General features: G+C 47.1%; 1 protein-coding gene across 4 annotated transcripts; it reads right to left on the reverse strand.

The window, feature by feature from the left end:
• Positions 1-4,793: 4,793 nt before the first annotated feature.
• Positions 4,794-16,694, reverse strand: ZYX (zyxin). 4 transcript variants are annotated; one of them, XM_080586259.1, is made up of 10 exons: positions 16,494-16,627; positions 12,596-12,856; positions 9,773-9,954; positions 8,578-8,670; positions 7,783-8,280; positions 7,291-7,432; positions 7,037-7,206; positions 6,700-6,878; positions 6,320-6,440; positions 4,794-5,901 (listed from the first exon to the last, which is right to left on the reverse strand). In XM_080586259.1, exons 2-10 carry the CDS (start codon positions 12,843-12,845, stop codon positions 5,791-5,793), a joined length of 1,746 nt encoding a protein of 581 aa, XP_080442385.1. In that variant the 5' UTR covers positions 12,846-12,856; positions 16,494-16,627; the 3' UTR covers positions 4,794-5,790. The 4 variants fall into 4 exon arrangements, with proteins under 4 accessions (XP_080442385.1, XP_080442384.1, XP_080442382.1 ...); XM_080586258.1 differs by lacking the exon at positions 8,578-8,670 and having other exon boundaries at positions 16,494-16,694; XM_080586256.1 differs by lacking the exon at positions 8,578-8,670 and having other exon boundaries at positions 9,764-9,954.
• Between the last annotated feature and the right edge of the window lie 1,612 nt (positions 16,695-18,306).

Genomic DNA, 18,306 nt, shown 5'->3' on the forward strand with positions numbered 1-18,306 from the left:
CTGTGTTGGAGTGCTTTGGCTTATCTCAAATACTATTGGGACCTTTGCTCTAGCATATACATTATGTTCCAGCAGTGTGCTTACATCTTAATTTAGTTGTTTCAGCAAGGTTTAAGTTCTCTGGCAGTCATGTAACTGCAGATGAGCAAATGCAGCTGCATTAGGACAAAAGGACGCATGTGCAGGTGGTTACTTCAGACATTTTTTCTTTAAACCCATTACAGCTGTAATCTGTTAGCCAAGTCCATCTTCATTTGTGGTGAATGGAGCCAAATGCAGCTGGAGGCCGGTTACTAGTGGAGTCCCCCAGGGCTCAGTGCTGGGGCCGGTCCTCTTTAATATCTTTATCGATGACCTGGATGAGGGGATTGACTGCACCCTCAGTAAGTTTGCAGATGACACCAAGTTAGGTGCGTGTGTCGATCTGCTCGAGGGAAGGAAGGCTCTGCAGGAGGATCTGGATAGGCTGGATCGATGGGCTGAGGCCAACTGCATGAAGTTCAACAAGGCCAAGTGCCGGGTCCTGCACCTGGGGCGCAACAACCCCAAGCAGAGCTACAGGCTGGGAGATGCGTGGTTGGAAAGCTGCCTGGCAGAGGAGGACCTGGGAATACTGGCTGATAGGCAGCTGAATATGATCCAGCAGTGTGCTCAGGTGGCCAAGAAGGCCAACAGCATCCTGGCTTGTATAAGAAGCAGTGCAGCCAGCAGGTCTAGGGAAGTGATTGTCCCCCTGTACTCTGCTCTGGTGAGGCCGCACCTTGAGTACTGTGTTCAGTTTTGGGCCCCTTGCTACAAGAAGGACATGGAGGTGCTCGAGAGAGTCCAGAGAAGGGCAACGAAGCTGGTGAGGGGTCTGGAGAACAAGTCTTATGAGGAGCAGCTGAGGGAGCTGGGGTTGTTTAGCCTGGAGAAGAGGAGGCTCAGGGGAGACCTCATCGCTCTCTACAGGTACCTTGAAGGAGGCTGTAGAGAGGTGGGGGTTGGGCTATTCTCCCACATGCCTGGTGACAGGACGAGGGGGAATGGGCGAAAGTTGCGCCAGGGGAGGTTTAGGTTGGATATTGGGAAGAACTTCTTTACTGAAAGGGTTGTTAGGCATTGGAATGGGCTGCCCAGGGAGGTGGTTGAGTCACCATCCCTGGAGGTCTTTAAAAGACGTTTAGATGTAGAGCTTAGTGATATGGTTTAGTGTAGGACTTGTTAGTATTAGGACAGAGGTTGGACTAGATGATCTTGGAGGTCTCTTCCAACCTAGACAATTCTGTGATTCTGTGATTCATACAGCTCCTGTATTTACCCCTAAACTGTGAGAATTATTAGAAGCTACTTCTCTAGTTTGAGGAAATAGGTGTGTAGTACTTCCTTCTGCTGCAGAAGAGAGTATTCAGGTGAGAAGGGGTGGGGGGGAGAATCACACTCTGCTCATCCTAAAGCTTCCTCAAAAAGCGAACTGGACTCTCACATCCTATCCAGGAAGACTTAGCTGTCCTCACCTCATGAACTGCATTTCCGCACCTGTGCTAAGTCTAGCTTGGTGAAGATGGTGAGTGCCAGTCATTCTGCAATGAGTTATTTGTAAGTAGCTATCAGTGTTTCCATAATGGTATAATCCTCCAAATTCTTAAGGGTTTAAATTAACACTCCTGCTTGTGGGAAGGTCTTGCTTACCTATGCCCTGCAGAAGGGTTAGGAAGCCCAGAGCTAAAAGGATGCAACTTAAGGCAAGAAGGATGGTTTCTATTCAAGATGAGAAGCAGCAGGGCATACACACGGAACCATGATACGCGTGTATCTCAGCCACTTGAGTTACTGCAACTATAGTATGACACAGCTGACAAGATAAGCTTGCAGTGTGAGTCTTGTTAGTATACCAAGTTCAATCTTAGTAATATCATCTATGCTTCGTGTTAAAGTTGCTGCATAGATGATATCCAGGCTAGAAGGGAAGCTTTGATTAGGCTGACATGAGATAAAAGCGTGTGTCATGCATACGTAAACTTCAGTGTAGCCTTGCAGATGATAGAAAACTGGGAGTGGTTGATACACCAGATAGCTGTGCTGCCATTCAGAGGGACCTCGGCACATGGGAGAAATGGGAAGAGGGGTGTCTTATAAAGTTCAGCAAGGGGAAAGGCAGAGCCCTGCAGCTGGGGAGGAATAACCCCTTGTGTCAGCGGGGACAGACTGGCTGGGAAGCAACTTTGCAGGACCTGCAGGTCCCAGTGAGCAGCAAGTTGCACTTGAGCAACACACCCTTGCATCAAAGGAGGTTAACAGTAACTGGATTGCACTAGGAAATGCAACACCAGTAGCTGAAGGGACGCTATTCGTCCCTTATCCTCTCCCCTCCGATAAGACATCTGGAGTGTTGTACCCTGTTCTGGGTTCCTCAGTGCAAGGAGGACATGGCTTTACCTGGAACAAGACCACTGTAAGGCCACCAAGATTTTGAAGGGATTAGAGCATCTGACGTGAGCAGAGGCTGACAGAGATGGAACTGGTTAGTCTTGCAGTGAGAAGACTGGCTTTGGTTTGGGTGGCTCTTATTGTGTATAAATACCTGATGGGAGATAGTCAAGAAGAGGAAGCCAAAGTCTCCATGGTGGTATCCAGTGAAAGGAAAAGCAGCAGTGGGCATAAATGAAAATACAAGAAATTCCCTTTGAAGGTAAGAAAATGTACTGGGAGCATGGACCAACACTGGAACCCAGAAAGTTTGTGTCATTTTCATCCCTGGAGTTACACAAAAACTGATGGGGCACAGTCCTGAGCAACTTACGCAGACTGACCCTGCTCTGCGGTCTGAGGTTTGGCATAGAGGTCCCTTCCGCCTTCAACTGTGATGAGCTGCTGAATCAGCTAATCTGAAAGAGATGAGGCTGCTCAGCTCCATATCCTCAGGTACAGCCAGTAGCAAGCCTGAGCTTTCCTATTCCCAATAGGCACTCCTGCATGCATTCAGGCAAAATGCATATACATGCACATGTACATGCTACTTGTGTGCACACACTTGTACGTGAGTGACCTCACAGACAGAAAAAACACAGCAGTCATGCAAACACAGCACAAACAACCTGATCCTATTCCCTTCTCTGGCTGATCAGGATAAGCCTGTTAGTGAGAAATGTATACATAAATACCATGAAGCCCTGGTAGATTCTACTGGTAGAATTGAGTTTTTGAGACCAGCTGTCCAGTAGCTGGGTCAACAACGATCACAGCTCTCCTCAGCTGCTGGCACCAGGACATATGACCCCCTCAAGGCCTGTAGCCACACTCCACTTGTGGGTATGTAGTCACCTTTGCGTGCACACACACACGATTTCTCCAGTAATGAGCCGTGGACATTGCATCTAGATAGCAAGTGACCCCAGGATTCCATGGTCTCCCACTCACCTTACACACAGATGAAAACTGTTCTCTGGTAACTGGTCCAGGCTTACCAGTAGCTGATTTCCAGACCCCAGGGTAGCTGGCTTGGACCTCCTGGGAGCTCTAGCAGCTGACTCATACTGGACTTTGTGGCAGCTGGTCCAGACTCAGAGCCATGCCAATTGGTGGCTCTCAGTTCTTGTATCCTACTGTCTCTCCAGCTACTCTGGCTTGATTTTCACTACTGATTACACAGTGACACCCAAACAATATACTTGCACTTTGGTATTTCCTGTTGCTGGCATTTGGACCCTCCATACACATACTGAACAGGGTCCCTTCACACAGGAAAATAACTATAAAAGGAGTTTAAGAAAATGGGACAGACTGCTGGGGACATAGAGGACACAGCCAGATGAATCTGCTGTATATGTGCAGGCAGCCACTTGTAAGCTCTTTTTCCCCCATTTTTTTCCATGGTGTTTCTTCTCCTTGATCACTTCCTTTTCCTACCCCTAAACCTCATTAAATATATTGTACAATTCCCAGATGCATTTCCCATGCATACCATGCTCCTCAGAGGTAGTAATTCCCCCTTAATCTGCAAGGTGATCTAGAGAGCCCCTCCACTCTACTCTGTTTGTCCCCAAACACTGGGGCTTATTCCAGGCCTGTGATAGCTCTACAAGGAGCTGCATTAGGGTGCTTCTCTCCCACTGTCATTATTCCTCTCCTGTGTGCTCCTTGGTGTTTATGGAAGAGTTTTAAATCACAAAAGCTAAAAGCAGCCACTCTGAAACCCTGCCAATGAACCACCAAGAAATCAGGTAAGAAACTAAATAGAAAGCAACTGTAGAATTTGTTTATTCTTTGCTTACCCTACAGGAAACTTCCAGGCATTTCCTGGATGCATTTGAAAGGAGTTATTAAGCATTTCCCCCAAATTGGCAAGAGAACAAGAGTTGGTTTCATGTCTTTGAAGTGCAGAAGCATTGATGCTTACCACAAAGAGTTTCACCTGCAGTGATCGAAACAGTACTGTGCTTAAACCATAAACACCAAACACAAACACTTTTTCTCGAAATAGCAACAGTGAAGACAAAGCAAATTGACAACTTCAGCACAGTTTGATGCAAATGAAATGTAGTAACACCTGTCAGTGACACATCAAGCAGACCACAATCTTGCTGTACTGAAACCTGAAATGTGGTCTTCTATTGCTTTAAATGAGAGCTATTCTTCCAAGCACAGGAAGTAGAAAACTAAACAATTTGAAAAGAAAACGAAGATGTGGAGAGAGAAAAGCCATTTTCAGTTTCATAACATCTTTGGAGGCTGGGTAGAATAGCAACTATACATTCTGTAGTGCCTAAGAGATCAGTTCTCATGGGTAGTTGACCAAATACGGCACAGACATCTTAATGGAAAAATTGTCACCATTTTATTGGATGCAAACAGTGGTTAGACAGTTATTCAAAAGATTTGTTTAGTATGACATTTTCTAGTCCAGGAAGTGAGACTCAGTGCAGTAACACATAGAGCCAGACAGTATATTGCAATGACACTGTAGCTTCCACTGACAGCAGTGAAAGAACCCCTACTTGGAACAAGGAGATGCTCCTCAGTCTGCTGAATTCTCATCCACACATTGAGGCACCTCCTCAACATACGCTGCCCATCCTTGTGACAGTCTTTATTTGTAGACATGTGTTCTTTGGACTGCTTTGTTACTTTGGTGCCCCCACAACTGTCCAGAAACCATGCTGAGACAAAGTTAACTTTGGAGAGAGAAAAAAATTAAAAAAAAAAAGTTTCCAAACTCAGGAGCAGGGTAGGATTCCAAACATTGCCAGTTTAATCTGGCTAAAAAAAAAAGGGGGGGGGGTGACAGGACAGTTAGCCAATAAAATCCATTAGAATAAAAGCTAGTAGATTAGTTTTTTCCAGCCACTATAAAGAGGTGGCACAGGAAAGAGAAAACCTATGACAGAAGCCATACTGAGATGGAGGCTTCCACCTTCTAATGTCAAATAATCATTCCTGGCTTCATGGAGCAGAATTCTCAGCCTTTCCCATTGCTGCCACAGGTCATTTTTGCTACTTCCACCAGGCAGTGATGGAGATTTGGTCTTTCTCCTCCAGTGCTGAGCAAACAGAGATTTTGCACTCACCTCAGTCATAGCCCCCAGCCTGGAATACACTATGGCCAGGAAGTGGTGATAGGAGAAGAGTTCCTTTTTTGGTGGGTGTGCATAGTGTAGTCTACGAGTTGTGAATCCTATGTGATTAATGAGCTGCGCTGGCAGAGTCTCCATTGGTAGCAATCTGACTTGTCAGGCAGAAGGGTAGGACAATGGTGGGGAAGGGAGGAGTACTGAGTGCAGGGGTCTTCAGGGTATGCCTGCTCCAAGCTCCTCAGCGTGCTGTTTTGGCACGAACAGTGTGACACTTCATACACAATACATGCCCATCCAGTGGAAAACAGCCATTCTCGTCTGCCTCAATGGATAAGGGCCTCCCACAGTCCTAAATGGGGAAAGAAAAAGAGGGAGGTAGCTCAGTGACAGCAAACAGCAGGGTAGATACAGACAAGGATGTAAGAAATGCCCTATTGGATCAGGATAATGGCTCACAGCCCACTGCTCTGTCTCTGATGGTGATAATGGGAAATACCATTTTGAAAGAAGAGTGTGAGCATAGCCTCTTCTGTTATCCCTTTATGTTCCCCCCGCATACACAGCTGCTATATTAGAGCTGTGTTAGAGGCTACAACCCTGCACAGTCTTTATTCACGAACTTGTCTGTGAATGCCTAAACTTGATTCAAAATGCTTCCAAGTCATTCAAAACAAGCTCAGTGTTTGGTCAGGATAGGCAAGTTCAAAGGTGCTACCTAGTTGGTGATGACACGAATGAGATGAGAGGAGTGGGGCTACCAGGATTACCTCACACTTGTAACATTTCATGTGGAAATTCTTCTCCAGTGCCACCACACGCACTGTCTCATCCTTCCCAGGCTCCGGCATGATGGGTTCACTACACACTGAGCAGCGTGGAGCATACTTCCTGTAACACACACAAATACAGAGGATACCATGACCACTGCAGGTTTCTCATTGTCAGGTATCAGTATTAGCAGCAGAGGAACAAATCACAGAAAGTTTGTGGGAAAAGACCTTAATCGGTACATGGTACTTTGCTGACTCATTTTTAACTTTATGTCCAACTGATCACATGGGCAACCCAAGCCCATTTTGCAGTAAAATCAAACAGCTGTGAAGGAACATCTGCTTTCAGACACCACATGCATGAGCTTTCTCCATACCTGTGGTAGTCATCCACACAATGAGGCTGGTTGGCCTGGTCCACAATAAAAGAAGCCCCCTCGAGAGGCGTGTGGCACATCACGCAGGTGAAGCACTGGGGATGGTATGAGTTACCAGTGGCCTTCAGCATCCGATCTGTGATGGTCTGTTTGCAGACACTGCACTTTTCCAGGGTCCCCTAAGCCCAAAGAAAACAAGTAAGACAACATTAATCCAATCCCCCATCCCCAGGGGACTACACCACAGACAGGTGAAATGGAAGGGGGAAGGGAAAGGAAGAGAAGCTAGCCACAGCAAACTCAGCCCCCTCCAGCAGCTTTCATCCCAGTGACTCACAGCATAGCAGTCCTCACAGAAGGGCTTCTCGTCCACATTGTAGAACTGCTGCCCCTGCAGCTGCTTCTCACATTTGAAGCAGGTGAAGCACTCCACATGGAAAAGGCTGTCTAGGGCCCTTACAGCTGGCTGGGTTCGTGACAGAGGCTTCCGGCAGAAGCCACAGAGCTCTGCCAATGGAAGGAGAAAGGTATTAGGAGAGAGGAAAACCCACCACAGTCTCAGTCTCATTGATGTCCACTAACAGAACGCACCAGAAGTAGCGGCTTCTACTGGGGGTGGGTTCTCCATATCCTTCAGTAGTTTCTGGGTCAACAACTCCAGCTCTTCTACCTCCTTCATGGTCAGGGAAGAGTTTCCCTTAGGTGGGTCTGCACTGGAACCTGTGGGTCTATGCTGCAGGAAGAGGAAACTGTCAATCCCAAAAGATGCTTATAGACAAAGCCCCTCCCACCTTGTCCCTAACAAACCTGCTTCTCTCACCTTTATACCTCTTCTCTATCCCTCTCTAGGGAACAATCTGCCATCCATTATGTTTGCTTCTTTCCACCTTTACATGAAGTCCTGTCCCCCCTCCAGCACTGCTTCTAGTTCCAGCTCTCAGTAAGGTATTAAGAGGTGCTGTCTCTCAGATGAATAACTACTTCCCCTACCCTGGCACAGACCCTCCCTCCTCATCCTCCAACTACACTTCCAGTGATTCCATGCTTGCCCAGAGACACTGGTTCCACGGCTCTATCCCTTACCGTGTCTTTTACAGCAGCAGGTTGTTCTGTGCGAACAGGCTTCTCCTGCACTTGGGGCCTTTCCCGCTGCTGAGCATAGGTGAAACTGGGAGGCTGCGGCCGAGAGGAGGGACCTGAAGGTGAAGGGGCTGTGAACTGAGTCTGAAGGGAGGTAGGATATCTTGTAGAGTTTGAAGGAGCCATGGAAACAGTGGCACCTGGTTTGGATCCAAACTTCGCAGAGCCAGCAACAGAAGGTGGAGTAAATTTAGGGGTAGGCTGAGCAGGAGGAAGAGGAGGGGGTGGAGGGACTGATGCTAGGGGCTCCTTGTGCTGCTGTGGAGCTGCCCACGGGGCTGGGGCAGGGGTCACATCTGCTCCAGGGGGTTTGGAAGACAAGCTTCCACTTGGCTTTGGAGTGAACTTGGAAAGAAATGAATGAGGAGGATCTCTGGGTGCAGATGAGATTTCCACATTGGCCTTTGGGGCTGATGGTTGCTCCAGAGAACCTGTAGACATCTGTAAAGTGAAGAAGCAGAGAGAAACAGGCAGTCATCAACAAGGTGGAAGGGAAAATATGCTGTCTACAGCAATGTCAAGTCGCTGTCTCAGACCCATAATACTAAGAGACCCCATACTACTTCATATTTAAGTCACAAAAAGATGCAACATCTATGCTATCTGGTCCTTCAGGCAGGTTTTCTTGCTACGGTTTACCCAAACATCTTAATCTTCAGTAGCACCCTTCTCACTACCTTAGTTCGGCAAACCAGTCATCTCTCCTTCCACCATTTCTGGACGTTCTGGAGAGCTCACCCAGGATTTGAAGGGATCATTTTCCTCCATGTTATCCAAGATTAAAGACAGTGAGTCAATCTCAAGATCAATGCTGCTCATGTTGCCACATACCTATACCATCATCCATGAGGAAAGAGGGAGCAGAGCCAAAGAACTGGGTGAATCCCCTACAACACCAGATTTTGGCACCTGAGACTGTAGTACAGATCTGCTCCTGCCCTGAATAGATAGCAAGTTGGTGAGGACAAACAGGGTAGTCTCCAAAATCTACCAGCAGTGGGAAAATGCCAGGGATCAGAATGCCAGAAATATTTAAGTGGGAAAAGACAGCTGGAGGTCTGCAGTCCAGTACCCTGCTAATTGCAGGGTTAACTCCCAAGCTAGACCAGGTTGCTCAGGGCCTTGCCCAGGTGGTCTCTGAACATCCTCAAAGATGCATATTCCCCAGACTCTCTGGGCACCTGTGCCAGTTTCAAGCCACCAGTGGTGGGGAACAGGTTTTTCTTCTGTCCAACAGGAATTTCCCTTGTTGCAGCTTGTGTCCCATTGTCGCTTCTTCTCTTGCTTGCCCCTGTAAGACGAATCTGTCTTCTCTCCAGCCCTCCTTTCAGTACTGCAGACATCAGTTATATCCCTGCCTTTGGCCTTGCTCCTCTTCTGCCAGCTGAAGAGGAGCATGCTCCAGTCCCCAGTGATTGCTGTGACACTTTTCTGGACTGCTTCTAGTTCAGTATTCCTCTGTGGTTACTACACTGGTGGGCCCACATGGAAACAGTCCTCCAAGATGCAGCCTCAGCACCGAAGAGAGAAATAACCACTGCTCTTGCCCTGCTGACTACACTCTCACTAATATAGTCCAGCATGTGGTTGGCCTTTATTGCCACAAGGGTGCAATGCTGGCTCACATTTAACTCTCTGTCCACCAGGATCCCAAGGTCCTTCATTTGCAGAGCTGTTCTCTGGTCAGTTGACCCTAACCTATGCAGGGGCATGGGGTAGTCCCATCCCCAGTGCAGGAATTTGCCTTTATATCAGCTGAACTTCTACAGCCTACTCCACAGTATCTTATAGGAAAGGACAGTGCAGACACTGAGATGCTAAGCAAACACTTTCCCACATCTCCAGGCTTCCTGCTGCTGATTTCAGAGAGAACTGAGAAGCTGTCTCAACTCAGAGTATCACAAGAAATTATACTTCCCTTGACCTCACTCACCTGTGGGGCGGATACCATGCCCATAGGCCCTTCATCAAACATTGGAGGAGGAGGAGAAGGAAAAGTTTCTTCTGGGGCTGGTGGAAAAGGCTCTTCAAAGGGTGGCGGAGGTGGGGGAAAAGCACAATTTGAGGAGAAACTCACATCCTCTCCAGGTGGGGGAGGAGGTGGCAGCGGCAGCTCTATGGCAAAGAATTAGAATAAAAGCAGGTTTCAATCATTTCTTATTCTTAGCCTGTACAAACCCCACAAGGAGTCTTGAAGGTATTACAGTAAGTGGTCCCCAGTACTCATCAAGGACAGCTGAACTCCACAGGATCACTTTCACCTTGTCCAAACTATTTGCCATCACATAACATTTCCTCAGTAGCTACTGCAATTACTCACTAGAAATAGTTACTGTATAACTGAGAAACATGTCTTGATGTCCTTTCACACTCCTCCTCATTCTTTGGTCTCTAGCATGTAGAACAGAGAAAAGCGATGTCTATTACAACACAAATCAAGTGCGAATCCTCTTCCCTTCACCATACATAGGAGAAAGATGTTCTCTCATCAACTACGTGGCAAAGAATATTAAAAGACAAGCAGGCATAACTTCTACATTTCTTATTCTGGATAAACTGAATACCTACTTCTTTTACTAGCTAGTCCCTTTCCTAGCAGTAGCGTGAAAGACCAAGTTCATCACTCCTGCTGGTCTACGTATGACTTCTAACAGTAGTCATCAAGTTGTTTAATCTTTATATGCAACTGTTTTCCACAGACTTTATTAGGACTTCTCATTTGTAACCTAAGGGACGTGATACTGCCTGTTTCAGAAAATGAAAGCTGAAATCTTATTAGCCAGTGGAATGCGTAAACTGCAGTGGTATGTAGCACCTCTTCCAAGCCTTCTTGTTCTGCTTATGGGGAAGAAAGAAAGAAAAAAAAGCAAAAAAAGTAATACAAAGCTGGTATTTTTTCTCAGAAACTACAGTCTGAGATTGAATTTGTATATGCTTGCTTTTTGGTTTATTTAAAGGATAAAGAATATTGCAGAAATGGAACCCTGATCCACTGTCAAAATGTTTCAAAAAGATTCACTAAAAGCCTGCTTTATGAATTATTCACTCAAACAAAAGAGTTTTTTACAAAGTTATTATACCAAATTTATAGAATGATCAATATTAAATATAACATTCCTACACATGGCTGTCCTGTCATTTAAAGCAAATAAGCTAATTGCCATGGCTTTATGTTATACTGGCATTTCTTTAGGTAGCGTACAGGAAAGGGAGAGAATGATCAACGAGATATGCATCAGAGAAGGATCAAAGCAGATGCATTTGTTTCATGACTGAGTCAAAATTGAGTTTCACTTGACTATCTGTACTTGAGGTACCTTGCTAGTACAGCATTGCTAGCAGCCCTCACTTGATGGTGACATGGCAGCTGAAGCCAATTTGCTAATCTCTGTTAAGGTAGTTTCTCTATAATAAGCTTTACGGGGAGAACAGAAGTGAACCAACTAACACCCAATCCTCTACTTGTGCTATATATTGAAAAATATTTTTTTAACATTTGTCTACGTCCGTACTTGAACTAATATATTTGTGTCAATTTGACACATCCTACATGCACACTCCTAATCCACACAACTATAGCAGAAAAACAAAATCTAGTATAAGACCTTGGATGACAGACAAGATTCCAGCCAACAGCATAAAAGCAGAAAGTCACCAAAGTTAGGCAGTGCAATTCTAAGAGACAGAGGCAACAACACACCAAGGTCATTGTGACTCATGAAATGGAAAAAATGGCTTAATCATTTGTCCCTAGGAACAAGACCAGACTTCCTATCATTAGATCAGCTGCCCACTAACTTAGTACACTAACCTAGGAATAACTGTGTTACACAGTCTATGCTAGACAGTTAAAGGGAAAAAAATAAAACAGAAGTAAACATTTGAACATATCAGTCCTGGCTGAGGTGCAAGTTACAAGTTAATAGGATATTGGGGTAATATGCATCATCAGGCATGAGCAACAGGTCCCTAGAGACATTTCCAGTAGTCCCATGCTGATCAATTCCAACTAGGGGAGGTACACAACCAGGAACCTTCTGCTCCTTAAGACACAAAAACAACCAACCACCACCAAAAGAACAAAACCAAACAAACAAAACCACACCACCACAGGAAAAAAAAAAAGAAAAAACCACACACTAAAGCAAGAAGTCACCCTACACAGGAAATCACACCCAACCCAAGCCACAAGTAAAAATTATAAAACTCAGCCATACAAACTAAGTCTCACTTCCTGTTTTTGTTAGCTTACACCCTTTTTCATGCAATTATTTCTACCTCCCCACCTCTTGCAGCAACGATGGCAATTGCAGAGTCCACAAGAAGGATTTCTACAATCAGAGACAACTCAAGCAGAGATGAACCAGTAAGAAAGAACAGCATGATTCATCACCACCAGGGTCAACTTTCTTGCAACATATTTGTTCTCAGACGTGCTTGCCAGAATATCACTGCAATTACACAATTATGCACAGTGGGAATACCACAAAAAAATCCATTGCATTCCTGCAGCTTGATTAAAATATCAGTGCAACACAGAATTGACTTCCTGACTGCTTTTCTATTGAGATGCCTCACATTTTCAGATTACTTTACAATCCTTTTATCTCATTCTGAAACCTGCAATTGCCTACAGCGAGAGTATCCTTCATGCGTAGTGTTTCTGAGCCTATTCCCTATGTTTAGCCCAGTTACAGACCTCACACTGAGAATTTAGTATCACATATTCACATCTGCCATGCCAGCCCTCACCTACCTTCTGCCAGCATGGACGTGGAAGCTGATGGGATCTCCCCCACCCTTCCTATCTGGGCACGCTGGGTGCCTGCTCCGGGAGGCTGGGGCAGCGATGACTCTGAAGCACCCCCAGCCTTGAAGGGGTTCACCTTGGGTTTAGGGGCGACCACAGGTGCAAACTTCTTCTGTGGGTTGTAGAAGGAAGGGGTAGAAATGTTGATACTGACTGTGGATGTCATGCGGGTCCCTGGGGTACCTGGCGAAGCCATCTTCTCAGTCCCTGTCCGGAGAGAAGAGAGAGGATACTGGTATGAAGTCAGACTTGGACTTGAGTCAAAATTAATAAAAAGGAACACACAATGGAGGGATACAGGAGTTTATGTATTAGCAGAGGAGCTTGAGCACTTCCAGGACCAGCACAGCAAAAAAAGAGGAACAGAAACTGCAGACAGCTCGAATGAGCCAGCTCACTTCACTATCTCAGCTCAGCACAGCACTGACCACAAAGGGGGTCCTGACAGCCGCATGCTGCCATGGGGAAAACCAAGCTCTTTGCTGCATGAGACAATGACGATTCAGGAAAGGAAAGCAGCTGGTGACCGGAACCAGTGTCCCTGCCCCACACAGCGAGCCCCCCGCGCCCCAGGGAAGATGCCCCCCCCCCCATGCTCTCCCAAGACCAGAATTATCATTTCCTCACCACACTTACCTGATAACCTCATCTGTTTCCTCTTGACCTCAGCCCGCAGCATCCCCAGTAACACCCCCCTCGGCCCCGGCACGCCCCTCAATCTTCCATCCCACACACTTTACCTCAGGACCCTCGCATGCAGGTAGCTGTGTCAGCCGGAACAACGGGTCGAGTGAGGGGTACTCTGGTGTCACATCCCCTGGCGAGGACCCCCTGCTATTTGGAACCTCGTCCCTGCTTTCCTCCCTCTCCTTCCTGTCACCGGAGCCGGCGCCATGAGCTCCCTCTGCCTGTCACTGGCTGCACCAGCCGACTGTTCCGCCTCCACCAGGAAGCACTTCCAAGAGGCATCGCCAGCATTTCAGGAGCCATCCCCCTCAGCTTCTGCTGCACACACACTACCTTTAAGTCAACCCCTTTCTTTAAGTCAACGCCTTCGGATTGCAGGCTGCACAGTAAGCACCACAGCAGAAGAGCAAGCAGAGCCGCTGTAGCCCTGCCATGCGCAAGGACCCCAGGTCTCAGGATGAGAGCCACATTTCTAGGATTCCCTCAGAGCTGCAATGCAGGCCAGAAATCTCATCTTCGCCAGAAATCTCCACGAAGTCAGATACTTTGTTGTAACCCCTGGCATGCATATAGTCCTCTTCCTAACAACCCAGCCCAACAGTGCTTCTGCCAGCACAGAGGCTCTGTACCAAGCATGTCAAATTGGCATGTCCAATTCAGTGCCCCTCCACGCTGCCTGCGTCTCTCTCACAGTCAGCTCACAGTAACAGCTGCTTGGACAGCCTTGGTGCCATGAACATCTGCCTACCATTAAACTCACCCATGGCTGCTGTTAAGACCTGCATGCTCAGTTCTAAGTGGTCCCACAGTTCAGTTCAGTATGGCACGATATAGTTACCCGTAACAGTTTCTCCAGGCCACAAGTGTGTGACAACATAGACAAATGTTAAGTCTGTGTTGCTGCACTTTTTTTCCCCCCTGTGTTTTGGGCTGACGAGTTGCGTGAACCTTGACAAATTGTTCTATGCTCTTCAAATGCAGGAAGAGGCAGCAACAGTGAGCAGCAGACAAAGAGCTGAGCTAAGCATGCCCCATATGATCCTGCATGGGAAAGGGACAAGGAAGAAGAGTAATTAACAAGGTCTGTCCTTGATCCCTCTGATTGCTGGGAGTCAACTCCACCCAGCCTGCAGCTTCTACCAGAGCTACCAAATCTATTAAAAAGACTTCTAGCTTTTCTTTAGAGACTTCCACTGATGAAGGCACTTAAATGTCTTGTGCTCCACTGTTTTGCTATGGCATAATGGACCACACAGTATCATTCTACCAGAATTGACTGTCTTATATGCAGAACACCACAGTGGCAGTCATTTCTAATCATGATCCATACTGGGGTTAGCCAACACAGAGACTGGGCCAACACACTGTCTTGGGACACTGGTTGCTTCATAAAATATGCTGGCTTCACTACCAGCAGCTGCTATCTCCCTGAACCCAAAGCAGCCCATTTCCCAGTATGCTATGTCACACTTAAGGCCCTTTCTGCTCAGAGCTGACTACATCCAGCAGCTGCCCCTGCTCATCCTCACTTCTATTTATCTGTCCACCCCCGCACAGATCAGACTGAGAAAAGCTTAGTCCCCCGCCCAGCCCTGCACTGCTTGCTGTTAGTATCATCTAAACCTTACCAGGAACATGCAGCTTATGCGAGTCCTCTGGCACTGTTTGTAAAAGTTATTGGAAGAGGGAGTGTCAGACCAGCAGACCTAATCTTAGATCCTCCTCCTCATATGTTCCCTGAGGGGAGAGATTTTCTGCCTGTTAACAGCAGTTAGATGACTCAAGTGGAACTGTGAAGAAAGATGTCCTCAAAGGATGTAGTGAGGATACTTAGTTGCCCAGTACGTGGTTTCCCTCTAGCAGAAAAAATGTTGGACCAAGCAACACCTCCCTCAGCAGCAGGGTCGCTTTCCAGAAGGTTCCATGGTGGGTCTGCCACCTGTTACACACCTTGCAGTTCTTTGGCCCCAAGACTGAACTTCCTAAAGCTCAGCTCCTTTCCTGGGTTAGTGGAAAAAGAAGGAACACATGGAGGGAGAAAGCAGACTGTCATTTACCACCTATGTTGATAGAAAGCAGCTTAGCTTGAGCCACACAGAAGACCCAGTAAAAGCTATTCCAGCACTGTGGTCTGACACACTGTACTTCCCCTGTTTGCCAACTTCCTTCCAACTGAAGCAGGTCAGAAAGAGAACTATAGAAGGAAAAAGAAAAAAAAAAAAAAGAATCTGAACTGAACAGATTAAACAAATTTAGGAGTTATGTTTATTTTCACTTTCTCTACAGGCTAATTCCAGAGAGTTCTCCCAGCCTATCCCCAAACTACAAATCTTCGATGCGAGCAAAGTCCTATCAGCTATGCAAGCTGCAAGGTAGAGCCTGAAGAAAACCAGGATGGGGGAGGGGGGCATTCAGAGCTACAAGCTTTTTCCACATATGCTGGGCTTGTCTCCTCCCTGTGCAGAGGGAAAAAAAAATCCCCAAAGCTATGCAAACATATTTAAAATGTTAGGAAGTTACGAATTTGCAAGCACTTGCATCTTCACTTTCTCAGGGCACTCCCAGAGAGACAGAAGCTCATATATTAAACAAATTTAATGCGCCAAGAGTCCCAGATTCGTCTCTTAAACACATCTGGAAAAAGACTCCATAGGTGTCTCGCTCTTCCATATGCACACAAAAGAGGGCTTGTCCCGACTGAAACCAGGCTACACCCCCCTCTCCCTTCCCCACTGCTTGAGCTATACAGGAGTGTTCATCTGACTCCATTTCACCAGGAGGGAAGAAAACTCGCCAGATTCGCACACGCACGAACCTCTCAGAATTGAGCTGCTCCTCTGCAGAGGGGCAACCCCCTCCCCGCCCCCCCCCCCCCGAAAAAAAAAAAAAAAAAAAAAGAAGGAGCCACGACCTAAAGGAGCCAATCAGTCCTAGACACCAGGAGAATTTCTACAAGGCAAGCAACTCTCCCAGCCCAAGAGGGAGGGGGGGGGAAATCAGCATCCCCCAGGCACCCACGAAATCCGCGGGGAGTGCCAGGAAATCAGCATCCCCCAGACACCCATGTCGCACACACGCTTCCTCGACGCCGGTTCACTCCTCCTGAGCGCAGGGCTGCTGGCAAAAGCTTCCCGTTAAGCCAAGAGATGAGACTCACCTCTGGGGGAAGCGGGAAGGGGAAATTCCGCCCCAGGGCGAGGAGTCCCCGGGGACCGAGGGTGCGCAGCTGGGCTCTGCTGGAGGGGCCGGGGTCCGGCAGCTTCTCGTCCCGCCCGGCAGGAAAAGCAGCAGAAATGAAAGGTGGGGGAGCTGCTGAGCCCAAACACTTCCTACCAACTCGCGAAAAAGGCCTCGCCCAGGCAAAGTTGTTTGACCATAAAAGGAGAGAGGCTGTGCGAACAGCTGAGCTCACTCGGTAGGGAATGTGGCAATGAGGTAACGGGGGAGTGAGCGCACCGAGACGGGGGCGGGTTTGCTCGGCAGCGGCGGGAGCCCCGCACTGGTATCTTGTGTGCACGGAGAAGGGGCTTTATGTGCTTGCTTTGTCGGCGATGACGAAGAAGAAATGCTCGCTCGGGTGCCCCTTTCCGCTCCGCTCCGCTCCCCTCCCGCCCCCTCGGGCGCCCACCCCGCGGCCCCTGCTCGCTTCCCTCCAGCCTGACAAAGGCCCGCTCAGCTCCGGAGCTGCCCCTGTCCGTGACCTCGCTTCCAGTCGCTGGGCTGGGATTTAGGAAGAAATCCAGCAGCTCTGGTGAGGCAAGGTCCCCGCTGGGCTCTCCCTCGCCCGACCCAGCTGCGCGAGCATCTGACTCGCACTCTCCTCGTCTTCCAGAGATTAAAGCAAGATATCGGATGACTCTACAGTGCAGAAGAGGGACTCGTTCTTCTTGTGCTGCCTGCAAGGCAAATACTAAACTTTTATATCAAAGACTAGCCAGTTGAATTGCTTTGTTGGATTGCCTGTGCTTTATTGCCATTGGCTTTATTTTTATCACAGTGCTGGCTGGGGGGCTCAGTCGTGCTCGATACTTGGGAGAGCCTGGCTCGGCGCAGCAAAGCATGTAATTTTCAGCTCAAATCTTTTTTAATTCTCCTCACTTTAAAGCCCCTTAGGAAAGAGGGATATCAATGAAGATAGCATTCCTGTGCTTTTTGCAGTCATTATGTCTTTGGAATTCAGCCTTAATATTTGGGTTAATTCCCGTACTGTTGCAAATTCCTTGGAGAATTACAGTATTTTGTAATGCTCAGAAGATCTGAAGTTTGTCTGCTCCTAAGTGACCTACTAACAAAGATGCCTTCCAGCATGGGTAATTCACTCACAGGTGGCTGAATAAGCCACAAGCCACACCAGCTGTACTCTGGCTGTACATTACTGCAATATGCTCACATTAGAGAACTGTACAAAGAGACTCGACATGGCTTAAGAAATCCAGTGTAAACAAATCTTCAATTTTATAAGCAGGGTTTGCACAAAGAGGTAACATATTGTATTCAACCATCTGATACTGTTGGAAAAAATTGGCACTTTGTGAGCTTTTTCATTTTTACACACCATTTTAAAATCACCTATAGCAATGTATAGCACTGAGCAGCTCACTGTTTCCATAGCTGCAACTGTTCACTATTGACCTATGACTGTTAAAAGCTTAGGGATATATAATTCTTACATGGGTGCAAAATATTGTTATAATGCTACTTCAGTAGGCATGTCATCAGCCCTGTTACCTACCATGGTTAATGCGTGAAGTAATTGTGTATTTTGAGGAAGGTTTCTCTGTGCTGTGCTGGATCTTCTAAGACTGTTACTTTTCTATTACAGACAATCATTTTCCCTTTTGCTCAGGGAAAGATGTCAGTGCAGAACTAAAAAGATTTTGTTGTGGAATCGGTAACCAAATTCTGGAACATCACATTACACCTAACAATCAGCCTGACCTCAGAGAGCTCTACCACTGTTCCCTGGGCTA

Source organism: Anser brachyrhynchus (assembly GCF_964034855.1).
Source record: "Anser brachyrhynchus genome assembly, chromosome: 1".
Taxonomy (NCBI): Eukaryota; Metazoa; Chordata; class Aves; order Anseriformes; family Anatidae; genus Anser; species Anser brachyrhynchus.